The following is a 26,463-nucleotide window of genomic DNA, read 5'->3' as shown; positions in this document are numbered from 1 at the left end:
TGATTAACCGACACAATAAGGAAAAACTACCAAAACTGGATAAATGAAACAATGACTAAACTTGTTTAAATTTAAGTGCTGTCGAAGTCGTGAACATTGTTAGATATGATTCAAAACATTAAACAAAAAATATAGGACTCACTGCGGAAACTATGAACCTGTCGTTAGTGGGATTTAGCATTAGAAAAACAAAAACAGCTTCAAAACTGAACCCAAAGAACCAGTTATACTTGTCGAAATTAAGCGCATCAAAGTCATGAAAACTGTTTGATATGTATAAGACGATTAAGCAGTATCTAAAGGAGAATCTAGAGATCTGTGGAGCAAGAAACTGCAAGAACCGTCTTTATCCAAAAAAAAATTCTAAAGATTTTAAAAAAGAAATCGCTCCAAAAACGTGAAAGCTTTTAAATAAGAATAAATGTGAATTATTTCAATCCATTTTGACTCAATAGTGGTTGCAAGAGAATCACCCAAGTACGATATGCAACCCCCAGGTCCAGCGCATGTGTGTCATTACATAGCAAATCGTTATGTTTAAACTTGGTGCAGGCGTCTGTTGGCTAAAAAAAATTACAACCATTAAGCCGGGGGGCGAAAAAAACACAAAACATCTGGCACATGAAAATTGCTCTCCTAAACAGGTCATAAAAAACATAACTGGAAATATTCCATAAACTTATCCATCGGAAAAACAAAGGTAGCAGAAAAACAGGCAATAATCAAAACTTCTAAATTTTGAGAGCAAATGATGGCAAAGCAAAAAAAAACAATTGTAATGAAACAAAATCGTGTTATAACTGTTGATATAACTGACATATTTCAACCACTTTGAATATGAATCATTACATACGACCCCTGTGGTTAGTGCGATTAACAAACACAATAAAGAAAAAAAACAACCAAAACTGGATAAATGAAACAATGACTAAGCTTGTTTAAATTTAAAAGCTGTCGAAGTCGTGAACGCTGTTAGATATGAATCAAAACAACAAACGAAAAACAAAAGACTCACTGCGGAAACTATGAACCTGTCACTAGTGGGATTTAGCATCAGAAAAACAAAAACAGCTGCAAAACTGAACCCAAAAAACCAGTTATCTTTGTCGGTCATTATGTCACTTAAAAAACCAGAATAAGTGACATAATGAGCCCTTTTTTAAATTATACTAATCATTAAAACGATGATAGGAAAAAACAATGGAAATATCTGAACACGAAAACTGAGAAAGCGTCTGGTTTTTTTCAAGTCGGGACTTTAATTTAACTATTAGAAAAAACTTTGCAATGCAGTTGTTTCATTTTGAAACAGTGATCACCAGTTGAAAGAAAATCAATCACAACAGGTCATATAGCAGAGAATGAGAGAGGTAAGAAGAAACAAACGTTAAGGTAAAAAATGCTCTCTAAAATTTTGTCGAACAAAATTATGCAAAAAACTCTGAAACAAAGCTTCTTATCGAATGTTTTTAAGAAAAAAAATTACAATCCTTCTAACCATGCAATGAATTGTCAGAATGTAGCAATAAACTGTCCGAAATTTACTAATTAAAAGCAAACAAAAACAAAACTTGAAAAAAAAACTCTGAAATTTGAAATTTATAAACAAAGCTGACAGATTGCCAGATAAAAGCCCCAACAGCTTCGTAGATCTGCAAGCTAACAAAACAGTAAAAAAGATATCAAAAAATTACTCTTTTTATCAAAGGCTGAAGTGTTGTATCTTGATTAAGAATCTGTAAAAGTTATTGCTGCCTCTATTAGCTGCTCTCAAGTATAAATTTCATTTAGAGTGACACACATTCACCTGACCTTATACATGTGAACTAATGTAAAGACAAGTCAATTTCAGATTGAGGAAGTCATTTTTGTGAGTGAGGTAAGTCAAATGCAAGCAAAAACTCTATCACGAGACTGGACAAGAAAACTCGCTCCACTCAGAGTGAGAAATGACGTCACGCACGCAATTCAGTTGAAATTGCATGAACGAGTAAACAAATTAATTTTTAAATGGTTGTGACGTCATATGGTCGTAAAACAAATCTTGATGACGAAATTTAAAAAAAAACAAGAGAAGTTCAGTAGTAGCCCCAGCTATCGCTATGCGGCTTATAAAAAATTTCAAAGAATGTTTCTTCAATTAGTTTTGAGCGTCATTCCTTGCGAGCAAAATCAATGGAATAGCTGCAATCCTAAAATTAAACTGAGAAAACTAGCCGGAAGAAGAAAACCAAGAGAATTGAACAAAAAACCTAAAAAGGACATAAATTTTCCAAAATTTACTAAAATTACTCGATCGTCTTCCACAAAACTAACTCAAAATTCAATTCAATTAAATCGAAAGGACGCCACAACAAATAAAACTACTAATTTGAGTTTGAGTAATCCCAGATTGCTATAAAATTTTGAAGAAGAAATCAAAAACTGCTAAAGGAAACGTAAAAGTTTTCAGATTGAAAAATTTGTCAAACGTAAAAGTCCCAAATTGGTCAAAATAAGTCAAAATTGCCTAATCATTAGTATCAATTTTTTAGATAATCAAAAAGGATTGTAAATGCAAGTAATGATTGTGATCTAAGTTTTTTCACACCTAATTTTCTTGCTCTCTTAAAAAAGCGACATGAAATCAATTACCCTTTCTTTTCTCTGCTCTTCAAGTTTATATCAGCAGTTGGACCAAAGTACCCTCTTTCATGCATTTGTATCTTTTTATTTTTTACTTTTACCTGCATTTGTTATTTAAACTGAAAATTAAAATTACATATAAAAATAACGCTCATCTAAAGCTCTTCTAAGAGTTGTAAAAAGATACACGGCAATGGCACTCACGCGTAAGCAAACGAACCAAAAAAGGGCCTGTAACAATTTTTTTATAAAGTATTAGGATGATCACATCAATTTTCTGAGCAAAATTTTTAATATTGTCGTTGATGACTCTGAAAACTACACAGGGTGAGATCCAAAATCATATTGGCGTCTGAAGGCCGTGGATGTCAAGAGTAACCTCAAATCATATCGCTTCAGATGAAAGTATCCTTTAATCAGATTTGTTTCTGTTTTTTTGCGGCTTCGAAAATTTGAAGAATGCTCCAGGGGCTGGCTAAGGGCCGACGAATTGAGTGTCAGAATGCGGTTGCGACTCAAGACATTGATTTTGCCCACCCGGAAGATTTTTATTGGCAAACTTCAAAGCTATTTAAATAGAAAACCGTCTGCCAAATTATTAAAGGTGAGAGCAAAGTCGAAAAAAACTAAAAATCTTTATAGGAGAAATGAGAGCATGTTTTGCCAGAATCGAGAAAGCAGCAAAATAACTACTCATTGAAAAATAGAAAAAGACGGGAATGTAAATCTGGTCGGTTTTTTTGGCAGAGAATGATTACTTCATCAAGTATACGAAGAATTGTTGCAAAATAGCAGATTCCAAAGTAGTTTTTTTAGCTTAGGCAAGAATTGACCAACAAAAACGATATTTCATCTGCAGACAACGACTTAGGCTTAAATTAGTAAAAAAAAATAATTGGCATTTTTTTTTCATTTTTTTCTACATACTCGTGTCGCAGGCTTTTTATTATAATTTCAATTTTGAATGTGATACTGAAACAAGATCCCTTAACTATTTTTCTCTCTTGTTTCTTCTTTCTGTTCGAAAACTCATTGGATGGATGAGAGACCCTTTATTAACATCAATAAGTTGAAAATGCTGCAAAATACGCAAAAAAAACTTTAAATTTTATCAAAAACATTAATTATTTTTATTTTAAAAAGGATTTGAAAAACAAGTTTAATAGGAGCTGTTAACGCCCAGCAAAATTATATCCCAAAAATAACGTTTTTTACAAAGTTAAAATCAACTTGAGTGTGTTGTCTAGCTTGTCTAAGAGTTGAGTAGTATGAAGTCGTCTTAATATAATTTTATAAATTTTATTGGGTTCAGGTTGTCACTAAAATTCATTTAACATTGGAAACTAAAATGGAGAACTTCGTTGCTCAATTTCTCCTAGAATAATAGTCATCATATCTTTTTGTTTAAATTTTTCATTCAAACAAATCTGAGAATACATTATGTCCTTTTTCAGTCTTATTTCCCGCTTCCTCTCTCTCTCCCTCTTTCTCGCTCGCGTTCTCTCTCTCTCTCTCTCTCTCTCTCTTCTCTTCTCTCTTCTCTATTCTCTCTTCTCTCTTCCTTTCATCCTTCCTTTCTCTTGCTTCCTCTCTCTCTCCCCTCTCCTTCCTCTCTCTCTCTCTCTCTCTCTCTCTCTCTCTCTCTCTCTCTCTCTCTCTCTCTCTTCTGTGTGTGTGAATAGGCTCATTTAAAAGACTACCAAAAATTTCTTCCAGTTGCTCCTTAAATAAAAACAAATAAAATAAACCAATTATGAAATTAAAAGCTTGGAAAATTTCCAGTGCTTCATAAGAGCATTCTCTAATAAACTGAGCCCTTGAAGAACCTCAGATGAAAATTATAGGCAAGATTTCAGTCCTTCGTCTAATCGTGATAGATTTATAGGTTTTGAATCGTGATGGCTTGAATAGGGGTAGTGTTTTCGAAAAATCAGGTCGTAATTCTCAAATACAGGAAGCTGTTAAGAATATTGGAGATTAGGTAATTATTTTCTGATAGCTAGACAATTATTTTCCGTAGCCAAAGTTTGATTTTTTGGCTAAACATTTTCGGCTGAAGAATTTTGTCCACGGCTTTTTTGGAAGTGAAACAATTCAAGATTTGAATTCATTTGTGAACTACAGACCATTCTTAAAATTAACACCGAAAAGACATATCGGCCCTGACCAGAGTGACTTTCTATCAGCGTTTGTGTACTGGGATACCCTCCCAACATCTCTCAACATCTGCATCAGTTTTTTAATCACCAACAAAATCGCATCTAATCAAACTCAAAGTAAACCAAGGTTCAGTTTTTCTTGTTGCATTTGTTATAACAATTGTAACATATTCTGTAGCGCATTGTGCATGCTTTATTTTATCAAAATTATCTGAGATATGACAATATGATGTTATCTGAGTATTTTTGCTGGTTATTTTGAATGATATTGTGCGTGCGCATAAATAATCTGATGTTGATCCGAGACCTCAGCATTTGTGATTTTTCCGTACAATTTAGGAGGAAAAAACATGTTTTGCTCGATATATGTTCAAAGGAACTGCATGAAACAAGCACAAAACACTCGTCTTTATCCCCATAATAGATTAAAAACTCGTTTATCGCCTTTTGTTGCAAATTTTTAAATCCATTTCGTTGAGACGACAAGTATAACAAGAAGCCAAGTTTTTAGTTAGAACAATCAAAAGGCGTAATGAACTTTAATCCTGATGTCTTGCATCGCTAAGAACGTGACGTTTCATGACAAGATATTTTCCTTTATCCAAACTTGAGTTAGGCTAAACAGAGTAGTCGATAAAAACAGGGCATCCAGCCACCAGCAAAAATTTGACCCTTTCTCCAAGCGCTAATCGCGCATGTCCAATCGGGCCAAATTTTACTGATTTCTGTAAGCCCTGTTTTATCCACTACTATATTCACCACTATAAATACATACTACGCGCACAATTGTGTACAAAAATGTACATAGCTAGTATTATTTATGCAGTTCATACACTAATATCCAAAAGTTTTCAAAGCTAGATTTAAGCCTAATTTCATATCTAATATGCCAAACTATACTGAAATAAATCAGGTTAATCATCTCACAAAGTTTTTTTTCAATAGAATCGGATGGACTGAAAATAACTCAAAATTGCTTAGAATTGGATAATAAGAAACAAGTTTCTTTAAAGTTTTTGACTTTAACCAGGAGACGATTGATCTATGATGTTTAACTGAGTGATTCTATGTACCTGGTTACATTTTTGAGCCGAGTCTTGGAAGGTCTTGATAAAAGGTTGACTCGCCTTTACCACGCTACGGCAGTACTGCTCGACCTTTCTTAATGGCAACTGTGGGGGAGGGTGCAACTACAGAATGCTTGAACACTTTTATTTTAATTATTAGGCTGACTGAAGTCTAATATTAAGCTGACTGAACAATATTAATGTATCATTTTACAGTTTTTGTAGTGAAGTGAAACTCATGATGAATAGCCAAAAAGAGCCGTGGAGAAAAAAGGTCCCCACGTGGAGAATTATTCTAGAACATTCTTTTTCTAGAATATACTCACATGATTTTAAAATTAAAATTAGTTATCATTTCCCAAGTAATTACATGTTTTAAAGTAAAATAATAGTTAAATTCTTCTATTAAATTGAATGATTTGTATAATCTATTAAAAATTAAATAAAAATTTTAATAAATACTCACTTTACTAGCTAATTTTTAAGGTTATCTTATATTCAAAATTTTCACTTGTTTTCATTCTGTTAGTGGTGGTGGCTTTCTTTGTCAATGGCGGCGGCCATTTTAGCATGACATGCACTTTTCATTCGATCTGCTAAGCAGTGTAATGCGATGTTAAACCAAGCTTGTTGACTTCTTATACTATTAGCGGTTGCTAAATATGAAAGAAAGCGAACAATAATAGCAAAGTCAAAAACACTGAGATCGGTGGAAACACCGTGATTAGTGTTTTTCTATGTCTTCTTGAATACTATAATTATAAACATGCTCTCTGAATTGATTCCTAGTGTGACCATATCTATATCTATGAAGATAAATACATAGTCTACATTTCCTATTTCTAAATCTATATAATGATATATGTTTATAAATATTACACATACTACATGTTAGATAATGATCAGGATCAGAATAATGATATCCCAAATGTTCAATATAATCTTTAACCTTAACCAAATTTTTACATACATAACAAGAATATTCTAATTCTTTACAATTATTACAACATTCTTTCCAAGGTTTATTTATACACTTATCGCATTTCATTTTCATTTTTCGAAAAATTGTCTTTGATTATTTCCGTAAAAAAATACATCATGTCTCAATCAACTAATACTAATGTCGAAAACTTCTGCGATGTCTGTAATCTATCCTTTGAATCAAGGAAGGCTTTATACAGGCATCAATCATACGATCTCAAACATAAGGAACTTTTGGAGAAAATGTTTGAGTCTGAAGAAGAAGAAATCTCGGAGAGGGTGTATAATTTGGATGAAGATGATTATATTATTAAAACTAAACCAGCCACCAAACCTAAAACTAAAACTGAAGAGGATATCTACACCAGAATTAAGCATGAGTGTAAAGAATGTCATGAAGAATTTAGAAGTAAAGTAGCTCTAACTACTCATTCATATAGTCACAATCGCATGTATCTAGAAAACACAGAAGACTTCGATATAAACTCAAGTCAGAACATGAGAGAATTTGATATTACTGATAAAGGTGGGAATTACATTGAAGATATAGATGAAGCAACTAATTACTCTTTAAAAGAAATTAAAAACTGTTACCAGTTTCGTAAAGTTAAGAGTTTTAAATATAAGATCACGGCTGAATGTGATTATAAGAAGAGAACCAAAGAAGAAGTTAAAACTACTAAAATATTTTTCAATACTGATTATATTAATAATAATGCAATATATGAATATGGTGACTTCAATAGGTGGCTAGATTTCGAAAAGGAAATATATGAAGGTTATGGTTATGATTTTGAGTTTCTTGGAATAAGAAGTATTCAGTTAAACATTGAAACAAATAAAGCATCTATTGGTAGTTATATAGATTTACCTCCAGATCTCAAAAACTCTAAATCGATATTAAATATAAATACAATTGCTTACAACTAACTATAACTGCTTGGCTACATCCCGCCCCACACCATGCAACTCGAGAAAGTACATATGTAGATAAACTAATTGAACCAAGACAACAACATGAAGATGATTTTGCTTATATAATAAGAATACAGAAATTGTATAATATTAATATTTGGGTATACACACCTTGTGGTAAGGGTAAAATAGAATTGTTTAAGCAAGTGGATGATTTTAATAATGATAGAAAAGATGTAAGAATACTAGTTTGGAGTAATGGTCAAATAGAACACTGTGCCCTAATAAAAAATATAGAAACATTGTTAGAAGGACCAAATAGAATGAATCACAAATTCTATTATTGTGATAGGTGTACCTATTGGTTTAACTCACAAATTAAATATGATAAACACGAAAGTAAAAACTCATTCAAACCAGAGATTGTTTGTCCTAAGAAAAAACATATTACTTTTATAAATGAACACAAACGTCAGAATATAAAAAATATTATAACTGCCGATATAGAATGTTGCATTACCGATGTCACAACTAATGACTGTAAATATGTAATAGCTGAACATATTCCAATAGCTGTGGGTTACACCTGGCAAGGTAACTTCAAACATTACTTCGGTCTAGGCTGCATCAAAAGATTTGCTAGAGATCTATTAGAAATAGAAACTGAGAATAATTTCAAACATAATGAAAAGATGATATTCACAGAAGAAGATAAATTCTATCATGAAACTAATAACACTTGTCATATCTGCAGTAAAACTTGTATTAATAAAGTAAGAGATCATTGTCATGAAACTGGTAAATATAGAGGACCAGCATGTAAAATATGTAATCTAAAATACAAACAACAAAACTTCATTCCAGTAATTTTCCATAATGGCTCTGGCTATGACTTCAACCTACTATACAGTGAACTCTTTAAACAGAATAATGATAAAAGAAAAGCAGATAACATACCACTAGCTGCTGGTAAGTCTAAGATGTTTAGCATTGGTTGTCTCAAATTCTTAGACAGTTATAACTTCTTAGCTATGCCTCTAGATCAAATGGCAAAGATATACGGATGTAAAAATAAAACATTATATCCATATGAATACTTTGGTTTAGACTCCTATAATAATCTTATAGGTAATCTAAAAATAGAAGACTTCAAATCCTCACTACATAATAAATTACCAACACAAGAAGAAGTAGATAACTTTAATAATGAAAACAGTCATAAAATTGGAAAAAGTCTAACTATAGAGTATTTACAGAATGATGTGGAAGTATTAGACTATTACATGAATGAATATGTTAAACTAAGCATGAAAGAATTCAAGCTCAATCCCCTACACTATGTAAGTCTCCCAGGTTATAGTTTTGATTGTTGGTTAATGTCAAGCGGTGTAACATTAGATACATTACAAGATAAACAAATGCTAGATGATTTTGTTGGAGCAAAGAGAGGTGGTATATTTGGAATAATGGGAGATAGATATATAGATAACAGTGATGGTAAGACCATATGGTACATAGATGCAAGCAAACTATATGGTTATGCAATGATGCAAAAGTTACCTTATAAGGATTTTGAGTTTATTACTACTACTACTACTCTAGATGTAATACTGAATACTCCAGATGATAGTGATCATGTTTACTATTTAGTTTGTGATATTGATTATACTAATGAATGTAGGAGAGAACAGAACAGTTAGCACTAATGCCTAATAAAAGAAAGATAAATGATAATGATTTGGGATATCTGCGAAGCAGTTTCACTGATCAAGAAAGAGATGGAGTCAAAGCAAGATCAGAGAAATTAATCTTAGACCAAAACAACAAAACAGAATATATGGTTCATTATAGGATGTTAAAGTTCTATGTTAAGATGGGAGTAAAAGTAACAAAAATACAAAGAGTAATTAAATTTAAACAAGATTATATATGTAGAGATTATACACAAAACAATACAAATAAAAGAGCAACAGCTAAAACTGAAGCAGAAAAGGATGTAAGGAAATTAATGAATAACTCATTATATGGAAGAATGTGCATGAATCCTCTACAGTTCTTTCAAAGCAAGTTCTTGCATGATGAAGAAAAGATAATGAAAGGTGTAAGTAAACCAACAATTAAGAATATAACTAGATATAGAGATTATAGCCAAATAGAATATATAAAGAAAAAAAGTAGAATAAGATTCTCCAGTATATGTAGGTGATACTATCTTAGATTTAGTAAATTACACATGTATGATGTATTCTATAATATTCTACAACCATCCCTCAAAGATCTAACACTTCACTATATGGATACGGACAGTTTCGTATTAAGTTATAGTGAAGGTAAAGTTAGTGATGAGCATATGGACTTAAGTAATCTAGATATACCTATAAAAACTAATAAAAAAGTCCCCGGCAAGTTTAAGCACGATCTGGGGAGTAGGATTATTGAGGAATTTATAGCATTGTCCCCCAAAACATATAGCTTCATAAATTATCCTAAAAACACTAAAGAAAAAGGAATAAACAAACATAATAATGCTAGGCACCTAAATTATTATGATGCATTAATGAATAATACACAGAGAACAGTAGATGAAGGTACAATAAAAAAAATGGCGATAACATGACAACAACAAAAACAAGTAAGATTAGTTTAAATGTATTTGATGATAAAAGATTTTATGTAAATAATATTAAAAGCTATCCTCATGATGAGAATCTATATCTATTCAAAAGAGATTTAATAAAAATGATCCGCCAAGCATCAGTTGAACTGCTTCGCAGATCATTAGATGAAGACAAAGACCTACTGGTTAATAATATTCTAGAACTAACCATTAATGATGATAGAAAGTTAATTGAAGTTGCTATTATATTATATAACGAACTTTGCTAATTTTTATAACAAATATTTATAGACCTAATTCATTCATTACATCCATGTGGTTGGTAGTTAGTATATTATAAATCATTATCTGAGCCATATATTTTTCCATAGTGTCTCCCATGGTTGTATTCTTATATAGTGTAGCTCCAGCTATTATATTTTTATTATATTCTAGAAACTTTATTATCTTCTTAGCCCCATCTGCATATTTAGATTAGGTTGAAATTATTAAATCATCATGATTTGGTTCTTTAATATGATCAATAAACTCATCTATAGTATTACAACGTCTTTTACAAGCTAAACATCTTTTTAGATAAAGAGAGAAGCTGTATTTATTATCCATTTTTTACTCTTATTATAAATTTTCAATACATATAAAATGACTAAACTAGATAAACTTACAGAATTAAACAATCTAGAAAAACAAAACAGAAGAAATAGATTGGAAGATAAATTAAAACAACCAGAATATTATGGTGATATAGAAGAGCTATTTGATCCTTTAACTAAAACACTAAATGCAAACAATGAACAGAATCTAGCTTTAAGTGAACAAACATTAAGAGCAATAGATTGGCAAAATCAAGAGTTAGATAAACAAACTAAGATGATTGGTGAAACTGCTTCGCAGATCGAGCAAGTTGGTTCCCTGTTTAATGAAGCTTTAATGAAGTCCAATGGCAAAACTGTAGAGGAAGCTCGAGATAACCCAGGATTCTTAGTAGATAAAGACACGGCTCAAATTATTAATTTGATGTCAGTTCAATCTAATCCCCAATTAAAGTTAAAGTTCGGAAATTTAGATATTGGTGAATTTGAAATGAATGGTGTTAAACTAATTTACCAAGAAAAATCATTTATAGTTAAGGATAATATATATGAGTTGTCAGATGAATTTATAAACTTTCTTACTAACCCAAATATAAAATATGGTGAAATTGAGGAAGATGAAAACAAAAATAAAAGGTTTTTAAAGGATATCAGATATGATTTAGGAAAGGGGGATAAGAAAAGTGCTAGATATAGAACAATAAAACGTATAATGGGGGCAAAAGATGATGTATATGGCAGGGGATTAAATAGCAACCCAAATAATTTAGTAGAAAGATTAGAACTATTAATACTAGAAACAAAAGCTGGTCATGATGGATTATATGATGAAATGCTAGATATATCTAAGCAACTATTATCTATGAATATTATTAATCAAGAACAATTAGATAATTTTGTTTTTAACTATGGTAAATGAATAATGTTGGAAAAACAACAACAACAACTAGCTAAAGAAGTATTCAGTCCTCGAAAAACAAAGTTTAGAAGACAAAGAATAAAACCATTATATAAAGATGAAACATGGTCAGCTGATTTAATTGATAAGTCATCTCTAAGTAAATACAACAATAATTATAAGTTTATATTAACAGTTATAGATATATTCACAAAATATGCATGGGCTATTCCAATAAAGAATAAATCTGGTTTATCTATAACAAATGGTTTTAAAACAATCCTATCAGAAGGACAAAAACCAGAAAAGTTATGGGTAGATAGAGGTAGTGAGTTTTACAATAAAATATTTAAATCTTTACTTGAAGAATATGGAACCGGCAAAGCCGCTTCAGGGATCAGTGAAACTGCTTCGCAGATAGAGCTATATTCTACTTATAGTGATTTAAAGGCTGTGTTTATAGAGAGATTTAATAGAACATTATTACATAATAATAAATAAACCAATGTTCATCAATGGTGATGGGAATTGGGTAAATATATTAAATGATGCTGTTGTAACGTATAACAATAACATTCACTCAACAATTAATATGATACCAGTTGATGCTTCTAGTAATCCTGATAAAGTTAAATACTATATCAGTGAAGCTGCTTCGCAGATTAATTCTACCAAAGCAACACCTAAATTAAAAAATTGGTGATTATGTTAGAAATGTAGATAAACGTAATATCCCCTCTAAAGTTTACACTTCTAATTGGAATAGAGAATTGTTTGAAGTGGATGAAGTTCTAAAAACACAACCACCAACTTATAAAATAGAAGATATTAATGGTGAGATAATAGAAGGTAAATATTACGAACAGGAATTATTAAAATCTGAGTTTGATTTTGAATCTAATAATAAAGTTTTAGAATCATTAAACATATTTCTTAAAATAAATAATGACAAGAAATAGATTCAATCAAGCTAAACATAAATCAACATCAACATCAACAAACAACTTAACACTAAGTAAGGCTCGTGGGTTATTCCTAGAAGATAATGATGACATTGATATGAAGAATACCTATAAAATTACAAATGTACATCCTCCGATAGATGAAAAAGATGTTGTTAATAAAGAGTATTGTGACAAAAATTTATTATCCTATTCTAATAAAATAGACATTTTAAGTAGAAACATAACTGAACTAAGAAAAGGTAAATTTGAAGAAGTTACAATTGACCGACTAAATGCAAACATTATTGGTTTGCCATCATCTACAAGCAAGGGAGATACTGTATGGATTGATGGTGATACAGTTGAACTAGTTTCTCTTAACTCATCTAATATAACCACATTAGACAATAAAGTGACTGAAATTAAAACTAATATTGTTCATTTTGCCAATAAAATTTCAGCTGATACCATTTCTAAACATAATGAACTAAAAGTAGAGTTTGATAACAATAAGTTTAATCAATCAATTACTAATATTCAATTGGGTGATGCATGTGTTGATAGATGGAGAGGTTTAAGAGAAAACCATATATTAATGATGAAGAAAGTTATAAAATATATAATAGCTATGTTATTAGAAAGTGGGCTAGTAGACAACAGAGAACAAGAAAGACTAGAGAAGTATTATAATTTTAAACAAGAAGATATAATGAAAGATATTAGGGGTTATTTTACTGCTGAAAATGAGTCAACCAACAGCACCGAGTGAGAGATTATTATATCCCAACTTGTCATCCGTCAATGAACAATACATAAATGAAAAGATTCAAGCTAATAATAAATTTAACAACAATATTAACATTATAAAAGATATTAGAAATTATTATGAAACTGATCATAATAACTATAATAAGAAGTTAAGAGATATAAGAATTATATTAACATAGCTGAGATAACAGAAATAGTATTATCATCAATAGCAACAACTGCAACAACAACATCAGTTTCATTAACAGGTATAGGATTAGCTTATTCTATACCAACAGCTTTTGCTACAGCAACTGTTTGTGGTTCATTATCAAAAACAATTAATACTAAAATTAGAAATAAAATTATAAAGTATTCACAAATGTATATTTTAAGTAAACAGTTTAGTGATAAGTTTAATAAACTATATACTAAATCAATGAATGAAAATAAAATAGATAATGATGAGTATAATGAATTTGTTAGGTTATATGAAGAATTTAAGAAGAACAAGAAGAAAAGTTGAGTATTTTTTTTCGATTAAAGATATTAGTGCTTAGTAATAACAATGTTTTTAGTAATAATATTAGTTTTAATATTTATCCGCGAAGCGGTTACACCGATCGGGGAACCTGCTTCGCAGATCGATAAATGTATAATAATAATCTTAGTTATAATCATAATCATAATATAGTCATAATCATAATATAATCATAATCATAATCATAATCATAAACATAATATAATCATAATTATAATCAAATAATTATCTTTTCTTTGTACCTAAGTATAACCCTCTACCTTTTTGTAATACCTTTATACCTTCACCAGTAGTTGCAAATTTAATTAAATCAGGTGTAGCCGCTAGAGCTAGATGCAGCTGCACTTCCTATTTTACTTGCTATTTCTAATGCTCTTACTGGATTATTAGCTACTTTCTTTCCAAAGTTAAGTGTAGCCCTACCAACACTTTTAAAGAAATCTTTAAGTCCTTCTGCTTCTATTGTTGCATCAGATACTGTCATTGATTTATTCCTTCTACATAAAACACAATTACCTTTTAACATCTTAGTTCCTTTTGAAGTAATAGCTCCTCTTATATTAACAGTACCACTATAATGTCTACGTCCAACACAATATGAATTAGTTTTGAAGTTATTTAAAAGACTCATTTCTATATATAAAAAATAATGGAAGTTAAAAAGTATAATCCCTTTGTTGTTATTAAGTCTAAGCCTACGGGTTCCACCCGCGAGCGAAGCTCAAAGACTGAGCCTAAGCCTAAGGTTAAGCCCAAGGCTAAGATTAAGCTTGAAGCTGGAGGCTTAGCTCTAGAGAATAAAAAGAAATCAGATTTTATTTATGCTAAAGGTTTTGTTAATACTAATAAGAAATAGTTAGGTATTAACAAGAGTAACACTTAGAGCTGACTAGCTATAAATATAAGTATAAGTATATGGTTATGTATAAGTATAAGTATATAATTATAACAATAACTATATTATACTATAATTATAAATTATCGCTAGAGTTATATCTAAAATTATAATTATCGCTAGAGTTATATCTAAAATTATGATTATCGCTAGAGTTATATCTATGACCTAAATTAGATCTATAATATTATGTCTACCATCTTATTACCATCACTATTCACAATAATAACCTTTCTAGTTAATACTAATGCATGATATATAACATCTGCAACTGCAGCACTAAATTTAAAATTAAGTTGTATTGGTTGTGGACCTATATGATCCTTTTGATATCTAGTACCGAATACATATATTCTATAATTAATTTTGAATGTTCTATGATTTATATATGGTTTTATATTATGTGGTAGCCCATTATATTTTTTATTAAAGCTAACAATCTCTTTAAAAGCCTCATTATAATTATTGGTTCCATAATTAATATTCATTCTATCCTCGGGATAAATCTTACTACCAATCTTACAATAACATTCAGTAACATTCATTACATCAAATGTACTTGCATCATGAGTTTGTTCATTAACCTTATTATTTTCAATAACCAACTATTATATATTGCGGTCTTTCCATACCACTTTCCATACCTAGATCAAACGAGAAATTAGTAGCATTGGGTACATTCTTATAAAATGTCTTTCTTTCATAATAACTAAAGTCTACATTATTCTTTTTACTTAAACCCTTTTGCACAATAATTCTATTATCATTTCTAGGATCAATACTAGGTACACACCATGATATATCTCTAATTTTTATATTACAATCATTAGCAACTGCACCAGGATTAGCATTAACTCTATATAGAGCTCTATCATTATTATTTCTTTTTAATAATAGTTTGAATCCTAAATCATATATAATCTTTTCTAAATCATTTATGAAACCAAACAGATCACTCATCTTAACCATCATATACATATGACCTCGTTCTACAGCAATATGGTCACCTTTAAGTTGACTATCTCTATTGCCCTGATTTCTAACAAAACCACTCTCATATTCATCATCAGTACTAGTTAATAACTTATACATCAATAGATTAGGATGACAATGATCTATATATTCAATAGTCCTACCACCATTAGATTCAAGCTTAATTGAACTAAACAATGCTATCATACCATAATTAACTAATCTGATATTAGCATCATTAGCAAATACAGCACCAGCATCATTTGATACAACAAACTCTATCTCTAGATATGAATCACGCAAATTTAAGTGATTCTCTTCTCTATTGAGTATGATATTAATATTGGTATTAACCATATTCATTGTTGCCAGGTTATTTGGTTTATATTTTATAATCTTACTTTTATGTATATCATCATTATAACCATAAGTTGTATCCAAATTAAAATCCATTTTTATTAGATAAAAAATGACTGATTCACGAAGCGGTTTCACCGATAGTTTAATGTTAAGAGAACTACAAAATATACACGAAGCTTTAACTAAAACTAAAGAAGAGTATACACTTAACTTTAGAATGATAAAACCAACAGAAAAGTTTAACTTTAGTGAACCTATACTTAATACAACAAAATTATGTTTAATTAGATTATCTGTTTATAATTCGGTGTTTAATCTGAATAGGAGAAATAATCAGTTTTTGTATTCTAATTCCAATATTAACAAAGCAATTACACCAGGTGCATATGAATTAACTGAAATAGCAGAATTAATAAAAGAAGAAACTGATGGTAATGTTATAATAGAACCCGATAAGAATACGATGAATAGTTTAATGGAAATAAAACAAGGTGCAATTAGTTTCGATGTAGAAAACTCAATAGCATCATTACTAGGATTTAGAAAAGCAGTTTATAAACAAGGTAAATATACATCTCAAAAGATTGTTGATATTATGGGTTTTAGTACTATTAATATTCGTTGTAATGTGATATCTGGAGCTAAAGATAATGGTAAAGATACAGATATACTATATACTTTTAATCTAACTGAACCACCAGGTTACTTGATAAATATTATACCAACTAATATCTTGTATCAAAATTTACTAAAGATAGAATAGAATATATAGAATTTCATATTAAAGATGAGCATGGAAGACCTATAGACTTTAATGGTGATGTATTAAGTTTTACTTTACATCTAGTTTCGTCTTTATCTTTATCTTTATCTTTATCTTTATCTTAATCTTAATCTTTGACTTAACTTAAACTAAACTACAAAACTCTCCGATCCCAATTAATTCTTAGTTTACCATTAAAATTTTTATTTTTAGTTATATCAGTGACAATATAATTATAAGGCTCTTTCCATACCTTATTACATATATTTGCAAAATCATTATAACTAAGTGCAACATTTTTAAAGAAATCTTGATATATAGATATGAGGACTTTACCTCTTTGTTCAAATAAAAAAAATAGATTACAGTTCTCTCTAACACTCTGCCTATCCAGAGAGAACAGGTTTTGATTAAGATATATCATATTACAGTTATTATGTCTACCTCTACAAAAGTATTCATTAACAATTGGTTCTTTGGCTCTAACATCATCAAATATCATTAGTTTCTTTAAATCTTTGGGTAGTTTATCAGGAGATGGTAAATCTTTTATATCTTTAATAAATTCAACATCTGCTTCTGGGTTTATTCTTTTTATACCATGGTACTGATCAACAGTAGGTCCAATGATGTATAGCTTATCAAAGTATATACTAGCTAGAATTAGTTTTTTCAAAAAGAATGTCTTACCACATTCACTAGGACCAGATATACATCTAAAGTTCTCTGGGAATGCGGCTTCAGTAATTATATCATCATCATTTAGCCATGAATATAGATCATCATTTATGTTTACAGATATAATATTAGTAGTACTATTGGACTTTATCCATGTTTCACCATTACTAATGCTATTACTATTGCTATTCCTATTAGATTTACTCTTTTGATGTTTTTCATCAAATAGATATACGAAATTATTTCTATCATTATTATTATCATTATTATTATCATTATCATTAACATTATCATTATCATTATCATTATCATTATCATCATTATTATCATTATCATTATTAGCAAAGCTACTTCGTAGATCTTTATCAATGACGATATCACTATCATTATCATTATCATTATCATTATCTTTATCATTATCGTTATCATTAACATTATCATTATCATTATCATTATTAGCAAAGCTACTTCGTAGATCATTATCATTAACATTAACATTATCGTTAACATCACCTCTACTACAATTCAAACAAAAACACTCATTATACATTCCTGGATATTTACATTGATTAACTAGAATATTCCAAGCACTTTTAATTCTAAATCCTCTATCAATAAGATAGATCATATATAAAAAATAAACCCCACAATAAGATTCATCATATTGTTGTATTCTCTCATTAGAGCCCAGGTCAACAGATTCTTCTAAAAATAAAGGTGGAGTTTCTACACCAAAACTATCAAAGTAATATACAGGGTCACCATCTCTTCTTATAACTAAAACCCAATGTGTACCATCAGTTGGATGTAGATTTACATTAATGTTGAAGTTAGGATCCCCGATACTATGTGGAGTTTGATCTCTCATTACAATCTCAATTGGTGTTAGACTTATATCTTTACCTATCTCTTGTATTCTGATATCACTCATAGCATTATTATCAATATTAAAGTTATTATTGAATTCCTCAAAAGTTAGGATGAGCAGTTTTATATAATAAAATTATTAAATAAGTCTAAGTCTAAGTCTAAGTCTAAATCTTAATCAAATCTATATTTATTATATAAAAATGGAAACAGGTAGTGCAGTTTTTATTTTTATTATTATTATTGGAATTTGTTATATAATATATGATTCAAGACCAAGTAAATATACAAAACTAGAAGAAAGCTTTGGTGGATTTATGAATAGCAGTCTAGTTAGATTTGAATATGAAAAGTCACCACTACATACTATTGTTTATGGAACTGGAACGGGTAAAACATATTTTATTAGACAATACTTAAAGTTACACTTAGACCAAAACCAAAACCAAAACCAAGACCAAAACCAAGACCAAAACCAAGACCAAATTCAAAACCAAAACCAAAACCAAGACCAAAACCAAGACCAAGACCAAGCTAAAAATATGATTATAGTTTGTAAAGATGATAGAGACTGGATAGATTCCGAGTCTAATAAATTTTATACTGGGTTTAATAAATGTGATATAAATATGATCACAAAAAATAATATGTATAAACTTCAAAATTGTGTTATAGTACTTGATGATATGGGTGATAGGTTAAATAAGGATATAGGTTATTATTTTACTGAAGGTAGACATTATAATATTGATTGTAATGTGTCATAAACCAGCTCAAATAAATAATACAGCAAGAATGAGTTGTGATACTATTTATTTAACAATTTAAAATGGACCTGACCTATTTAAAAACTTTAATGAGATATATAAATGTGAACATGACTTCAATAAAATAATTAGTGAAATAAATAGTAACTATTATAATTGTACAGATGGAATGTCACATGAACTTCGTTATGGTATAATTAAATATAATAAAAAGAAAAATACTTTTATTATTATTAGTAGTAATAGAACAATGATATATGATTCAAGAGTTGGTTTCCTTGATTTAAGAGCTCTTAGTTTAAAAAGATGATTTAGAAAGAGAAGATATAAATAAACTTATAGCATATATGAAACCACTAATGATTAATGCAACAGATAGAAATGTTATTAATCATGATAACTATATATTCTATTTTAATAAACTTCTTAAATTAAATAAAATTAAAAATCAGAATAATGTTCTAACTAAAGAAATGATTATGGGAAGGGGTAAGAAAATTTTATCAACTATTGGTGGAATTATAAGCTCAGGTTTATTTATAATTAGTTATATTTATAATGATACAATACCAAGAAATGCTGGAACTGTAGCAATGGGAGCAAGCACAATGTTGAGTAGGGTAAATACATTAGTTAATGTTGGATATGGAGAAGAGTTGGAAGGTGAAACACGAAGCAGTTTGGTAAACCACGAACAAAGTTCGTTCACTGATCAGTGTAACTGTGACTTCGTCAATGAAGAGATGGGAATTTTGAATAGAAAGGGAGGAAAGTTTATAAACAAAATATATATAAATAATGAAGAATTTAGAGAAGAGATTATAAATTTTGTTAAAGATAAAAAAGAATTAGACCTTGATTTGATCTTAGATAAGATATGTAAAACTAATACACTCAATACTTCAGGAAATAAATATTTAACAGGTTGTATCACATCTAAAGATAATACTAAAGATTTAATTGAAATCATAGCTAAATATTATCAATGATTAGGTAAATATTAAAGTTTACCCTATTATAAATGCTTTTACAGTGTTTAGAGTGTAACTATAATATAATTTTAAGTGGTAATATAATTTATTGTGGTATTTGTGCTAATGATTTTTCCCCATGGGGTTGTTCTTTAAAAAATTAATCTAGTTCTAGTTCTAATTCTAATTCTAGTTCTAATTCTAATTCTAGTTCTAGTTCCCACCCTAGTTCTAATTCTAATTCTAGTTCTAATTCTAATTCTAAATCTAATTCTAATTCTAATTCTATCCCTAGTTCTAGTTCCAACCCTAATTCTAACTCTAATTCTAGCTCTAGCTCTAGTTCTGGTTCTGGTTCTATCTATGACTATAACTCCAACTCAGATCCTAACCCCAACCCTAACCCTAACCCTAACCTTATCCTAACCCTAACCTTATCCCTAACCCTAACCTTATCCCTAACCCTAACCTTATCTCTAACCCTAACCTTAACCCCAGTTCAGAAGTATTAACTAGATGTTGTAATAAGTGTAATTATATAAAACCACTAAATAATTTTGATGAGGGTAAGTATACATGTAGAAGTTGTACTTCAGCTAAAGTTAATTGTCCATATTGTACTTCTATTGTGAGATATGATGGAATACGGGCTCATGTAAAGAAACAACATCCAGATGTAGAATTAACTAGGGGATTTAGTAGAAATTTAACAGAAAGATCGGCGGAGCTGGCTTCCAGATCAACAAAGTTGCCACTACGTGGATCAGTGGAACTGTTTCACAGATCTGATATTACCCAAACCGAGGAAATTTGTTCATGTAAATACTATAATTTTGTATTATTTCTTATTAATAATGGAATAAATATAGAAAAAAATAAAAGAAAATATCAATTTATTGAAAAATGAAAAGTATAGATAATTTGAAAAAAAAGTATAAAAAAATTAAAAAAATATCAAAAAAGAGGGAATCACTCTTTAAGAGCGAAAAAGAGCGATCTTTTCTACTGGTGAATCACCCTTTAAGAGTGAAATATAAATTTTGCTTTGATTTTTTGATTTTTGCTTTATTTTGGTTCCCATTTTTAATTTTTATCAAATTTTAGAGCTAATATGTAGTAGTGGATAAAACAGGGCTTACAGAAATCAGCAAAATTTGACCCGATTCGACATGCGCGATTAGCGCTTGGAGAAATGGTCAAATTTTTGCTGGTGGCTGGAAGCCCTGTTTTATCCACTACTTAACAGCTTTATCGTAGTTATTTTAGATCTGTGCAAAACGAATTTATTTGGATATTTTTGAATCGGTCTTGTGACCTACTATTGAAAAAATATTTGTGAACTAATACGCTTATCGGGAAATTTTGACCACAAGTAAATGCTAGCGTTTGCAGATCAGCAACGGGGGAAGATGCCAAAAAAACGTACAGAATTGGAGATGACTTCGGCTTGAAGTTCACCCTTTTTATCGACGCAGAAGAATATGTTGGAATTTTGGCGCAGAAAACAGGCGCACGGGTAGCTATTCATGATCCAAAAAATCAACCAATAATGAAAACTCAAAGCATTGCTATATCCGCGGGTGAGGCAACATTTCTTTCTTTGCAAATGGAAGAAATCCATCGATTGGGATCTAAGTATAGCAAATGCAACGATAATTGGATTACAAACTTATCAATTAGTGGAAATCAAAACAAAATGCAATATACAACAGAAAACTGCCTTCATTTGTGCATTTTGACGGAGCTTGTGAAAAGATGCAAATGTATTGATGCGTACGATATCACTGTTAGTTCTGACGAAAATATACTAGCTGAAAACGGTACACTTGTTATGTGTTCACATGAAAATGAAACATCTCGAAATTGTCGTAAGAAGGTATACGACGATTATGCAGAAATGAAATTTACTTGTTCATGGTGTTTACCACCGTGTCATTCGAGAGAGTTTCGCTATACAGCATCTAGATCTCACTGGCCTTCAATTGAATATGGCCCGTACTTCGCTTCAAAACTGTTCAAACAAAAGTCTGGACGTCTCGTTGCTTTTGCAGAGAAGTTCGCCAACAGTACAAAAGATCTTGACAGGTTGATCAAAGAGGACGTTCGTGAAAACTTTGTGAGACTGGAGGTGTTTTACAATTCTCTCCAATTTCGCAGTTTGAACGAAACGGCTTCCTATGAGTTTGTGGATTTGCTCAGTGACTTTGGTGGGAATATCAGTTTGTGGTTGGGATGGAGTATATTTGCCCTGGTTGAGCTGGTGATATTCATAGTACATTGCTTCCAAGCGCTTTACATTAATTATAGAGAATAAGATGTGGGTTTGGATGAGTGCCCAAAAAATAGTATCCAAAAACTTGATGAACAACTGGTTATTAATAATTATACTCTTTATAAAGCAGCTCGTCTTCATACAGTATTTGTCTAGAAAGGACTCACGATAGAAGAATGTGAAAGCAAAACATAAATAATTATCTGAAATACTCTATGAATTCAATGTATCACAACAGTTTAGGTTACCCGCATGGCAAATGCTTGATCAAGTTCGAAAAACTATCTCCCTTTGCACGATTTGTACTGTATTTTATCAATTTTTTTATGTATTCTGTTTGGTGAAAAATTTGATCATACACACAAAAATTCAAAAAAATAAAGAATTATCATTTGAATAATGATATTTCCCTATATACAAATCTAAACGTCAAAATTTGGCTGAATCAATCGCAATTAATTTGTGACACCTTGATAAAATTTTGTTTCTTTTTTTAAAAAAAATGATATACATTTTTCAAACACCCCTTTTCTTGGGAAGTCATTTCACAGCGTTTGTTCTGATGTGATATACTGAAGAGATGAAACCATTTATAGTGCAAATTATAGAAAACTGTGATTTTAAGTCGGCATCATAAGTTGAACAGATGTTGAAATTCCACCTCCAAAAATACAAGTTCGAAAACATTTAAGTAAAAACTGATTTCCATAACACTAATATTCAAATAAATTTCAAATACATTTAACAAATTTCCAAATGCCTTCAAACTTTATCGGAATATATTCAAGCATTTAATTGTATAATATTTTGATATACGAGCAATATCATTAGACTATATTTCCATTAAATCAACATTTCATGGTTTTTATATTTCATTAAAAAATACGCTTGAACAAATCATAGAACTTTTTGTAGATTTGATGTGTGTAACTGTTTTATCACGGTCGCTCACAATGAAATTCACATGAAAAAAAATCCGGAACCCAGAGTGTCAACTATGCGTCCTCCAAAGAAGTCATTGTCACTGTGTACCAGTAAAAGCATCAATTTCATCGCGTCTTTTGCAACGATGATTAAATTAGGTTCCTCCGTTTCAAGAACAAAACAATGCTAGTCCCGGAAAAAGAACGGAAACAATGCAAGTTTCTTATGACCACCTGTCTCCACCGTGTCCAGTGAGAACTGGATTCAGCAGGATCGATGGCACTGAAAACAAAAAAAATTAAACTCAAATAATGACAAAAAAAGCAGTATAGTATTGCGAACAAAAACCAAGGAAAAACTTCAAATGAATTTCGAACGTTCATCACATACCGCAGCAGTGAGTCAAAATGAAACGGATGTGTGCACTTCTCATTTTAATTAGGCAGACTGCTAACAAATTTGATAAGATGGATTAGACTTTTTTCTGTGTAACGAAAAATAATATGGAATATTTTGTTGAAAAAGTGAAATGTCTTGTTAGGAGCCGATGAAATCGAAATAATGTTTCATGATCTTTTGGAAAACTTATGCTCGCGTAACCAGAACTTCTAGTTAAAGTTTTTGCAACAAAATTTTGCAAAAAAAAATAGAACGTAATTTTCCGATAGAATCTCTCTTTGAAAACAAAATCAAAAGTTCTTTTACAAAAGGAAGAAGCCCTTTTACAAAAGGAGAAATGTGAGATTTGACCCTCCTCATAACCTCTAGAAGTAGATAAATCAATCCCGCGGAACAAACTGCAGTGACAGTTTGGTGCTGCGGCTAAAACTCCCAACAATGTAGCATCACGTCTGTAAAACCGATTCATAAAATAGCAACACGGTTGGAACTCCACGGTCACATTGACGATCCATGATGCGCTTTAGAGGTTTGGCATCAATGTCTTGGTTCTGTAAAAATTGTTTGTTACCTAAGGTTCAATAAACATTCCAACAAAAAAACTGTCGGTCTTTAGATCCTTTGATAAGCTACGCAAAAGATACCATTACCTATACAATATTTTCAGAAGCTGCTCGGCTTCAGACAATATTGCCTACTTACCAGTTGGCTTTAGAAGAATAGAAAACTATGGACCATGGTTAAGAAGCATATATTGGCTGTATAACATCGGTTTCTGTAATTTTTTTTTCAAAATATTGTTGTTGATTCGATAGATGAACAATTTAACTCCTAACAAGATCTAATTGCAAGAATCTCGCATCTCGGCATTACAAATTGGAAACAAAATTTATGTCCAGAAACCGAGAACACAAAATCATTCGAAGATTTGTTGGTTAAGCAGACAACTGTAGGAGAAAAACTTTCTTTTTTTAACTTTAAAATTCACAAAAAGGTGCATGGTAGTATTATCTGATGGAGCTCTAAGCCTTCATGTGCAACCAAACAAATATCGAGTAGTTGAACATTCCCTCTATGCATCCCTTTGTATGATATTGAACAAAATGCCCACATTGCAAAACCAGAACAATTGATTTGCGAAGCAACCATTGCGGTCACTTGGCACGGTCAAGGACGTAATCGCAAGACAAATTGGAATCTGATATCGGGTTGTTGCAACTTTCTTGTCGGCATTTTTTTCACCCTTTGCAGAGAAGAAGAGCTTGATTCCTGAATGCAAGACCACTTGAATCATATTTCATTTTTTTCTCAGAGGACATCAAGTGGCTGAGCAATAACCTCAGTCTTGTTTTTCGAAGAAAAATTTGATTTGACATATTTAAACAATACTGGAAATAAGATTTGCACATCACTTGAAAATAAAACTTGCATTGATGTCAGGTTCCTTTTGTGTTTAAGAGTTCAGCTTCAACGTTAAACTGAATTTAAAACAACTTTTTATACCAAGCAACTTTTTTCCTCCTTCCGATCTTTGACCCACCTTTTCTTCATTACGTATTGAGGTGGATGTGATCTGTGTTGTGGACTATCTAGAAGCTTGAAGTTAGATCCCGCAATCCATCTGAGTCGACAAAGTGGGAAGATAAAAACAAGACATACCGTCCTCTCTTAGTGGGACAGGGCCAAGAAGCATTAAAGCCCCTTTAAGAACACTGAGATCTCTGCCAGCAAAACTGTTGTTAAAGGAAAACAAACTCAACTTTTGAAATTACTTCAACTGATACCTGCAAAAAGAAATACAACTTGTGAAACAAGTCAAGCACAGGAGGCTTTCCAAAGTCTTAACTCCAACAAAGAAGAATTGTCAAGAAGAGCAAACTAGAAAAAACAAACGGGATTTGTCTTCATCATCTCATCAATTCAGTGGGCAAATCGTCTGGTGCAAATATACTGGTGCAGGTGTCAAGAGAAGATAGTAAAGTGTACGAACCTTAGCTGTTTGTATTATCCCTTGCAGGCGGTGCTGACGTTTTCATTTATTTCACGGAGAATACTTTTCAGAAGATTGCCTCATCTACCAAAAAGGCGGGTAATGCAAATGGATTTTAAAATTGATTTTTCGATGACGACTTTTTAAAAAGGACCGAAAATTGATTGAATCTAACGATGCAAATTCTATAAAAAGCAGACCCAGAAAGAGGGCTATTTTTAGAAAGAGACAATTGTGAGGTTTGGTAACACTCTAAATTTCTAGAAGTAGATAAATCATTCCCGCGAAACGAAATGAAGTCACTATATATAATTGTTGTTGTTGTTAGAACTGTCGAAGATGCAGCGTCATGTCTGCAAGAACTAGTCGAGAATTTAGGAACACCGTTGGAAGGCCTGGATTACATTGATGATCTTCAATGTGCTTCAGAGATTTTGGGGCATTGTCTTGGTTTCACCAAAATGGTTTGTTTCCTAAGGTTAGTTAACATTCCGATAATATTTTGGAAGTCTTAGATC

At 30.7% G+C, this 26,463-nt stretch overlaps 1 protein-coding gene across 5 annotated transcripts in view; it reads left to right on the top strand.

The window, feature by feature from the left end:
• The window catches only part of LOC142338719 (uncharacterized), a 466,089-nt gene extending 443,328 nt beyond the window's left edge, over positions 1 to 22,761 (top strand). For 4 of the 5 annotated variants that reach the window (XM_075388604.1, XM_075388603.1, XM_075388602.1 and 1 more), the window contains exon 5: positions 21,753 to 22,761. In XM_075388604.1, coding sequence (XP_075244719.1) covers positions 21,753 to 22,674 — 922 coding nt within the window. In that variant the 3' untranslated portion in view covers positions 22,675 to 22,761. The remainder of the gene's footprint in view (positions 1 to 21,752) is intronic. The other variant, XM_075388605.1, reaches the window with a different exon arrangement.
• The last annotated feature ends 3,702 nt before the right edge of the window (positions 22,762 to 26,463 follow it).

This window comes from Convolutriloba macropyga, chromosome 4 (genome assembly GCF_964194025.1).
Source record: "Convolutriloba macropyga chromosome 4, txConMacr16.3, whole genome shotgun sequence".
Lineage (NCBI taxonomy): Eukaryota > Metazoa > Xenacoelomorpha > Acoela > Convolutidae > Convolutriloba > Convolutriloba macropyga.
The sequence above is the reverse complement of the archived record's forward strand: the minus strand, read 5'-3'. Positions and strand labels throughout refer to the sequence as shown.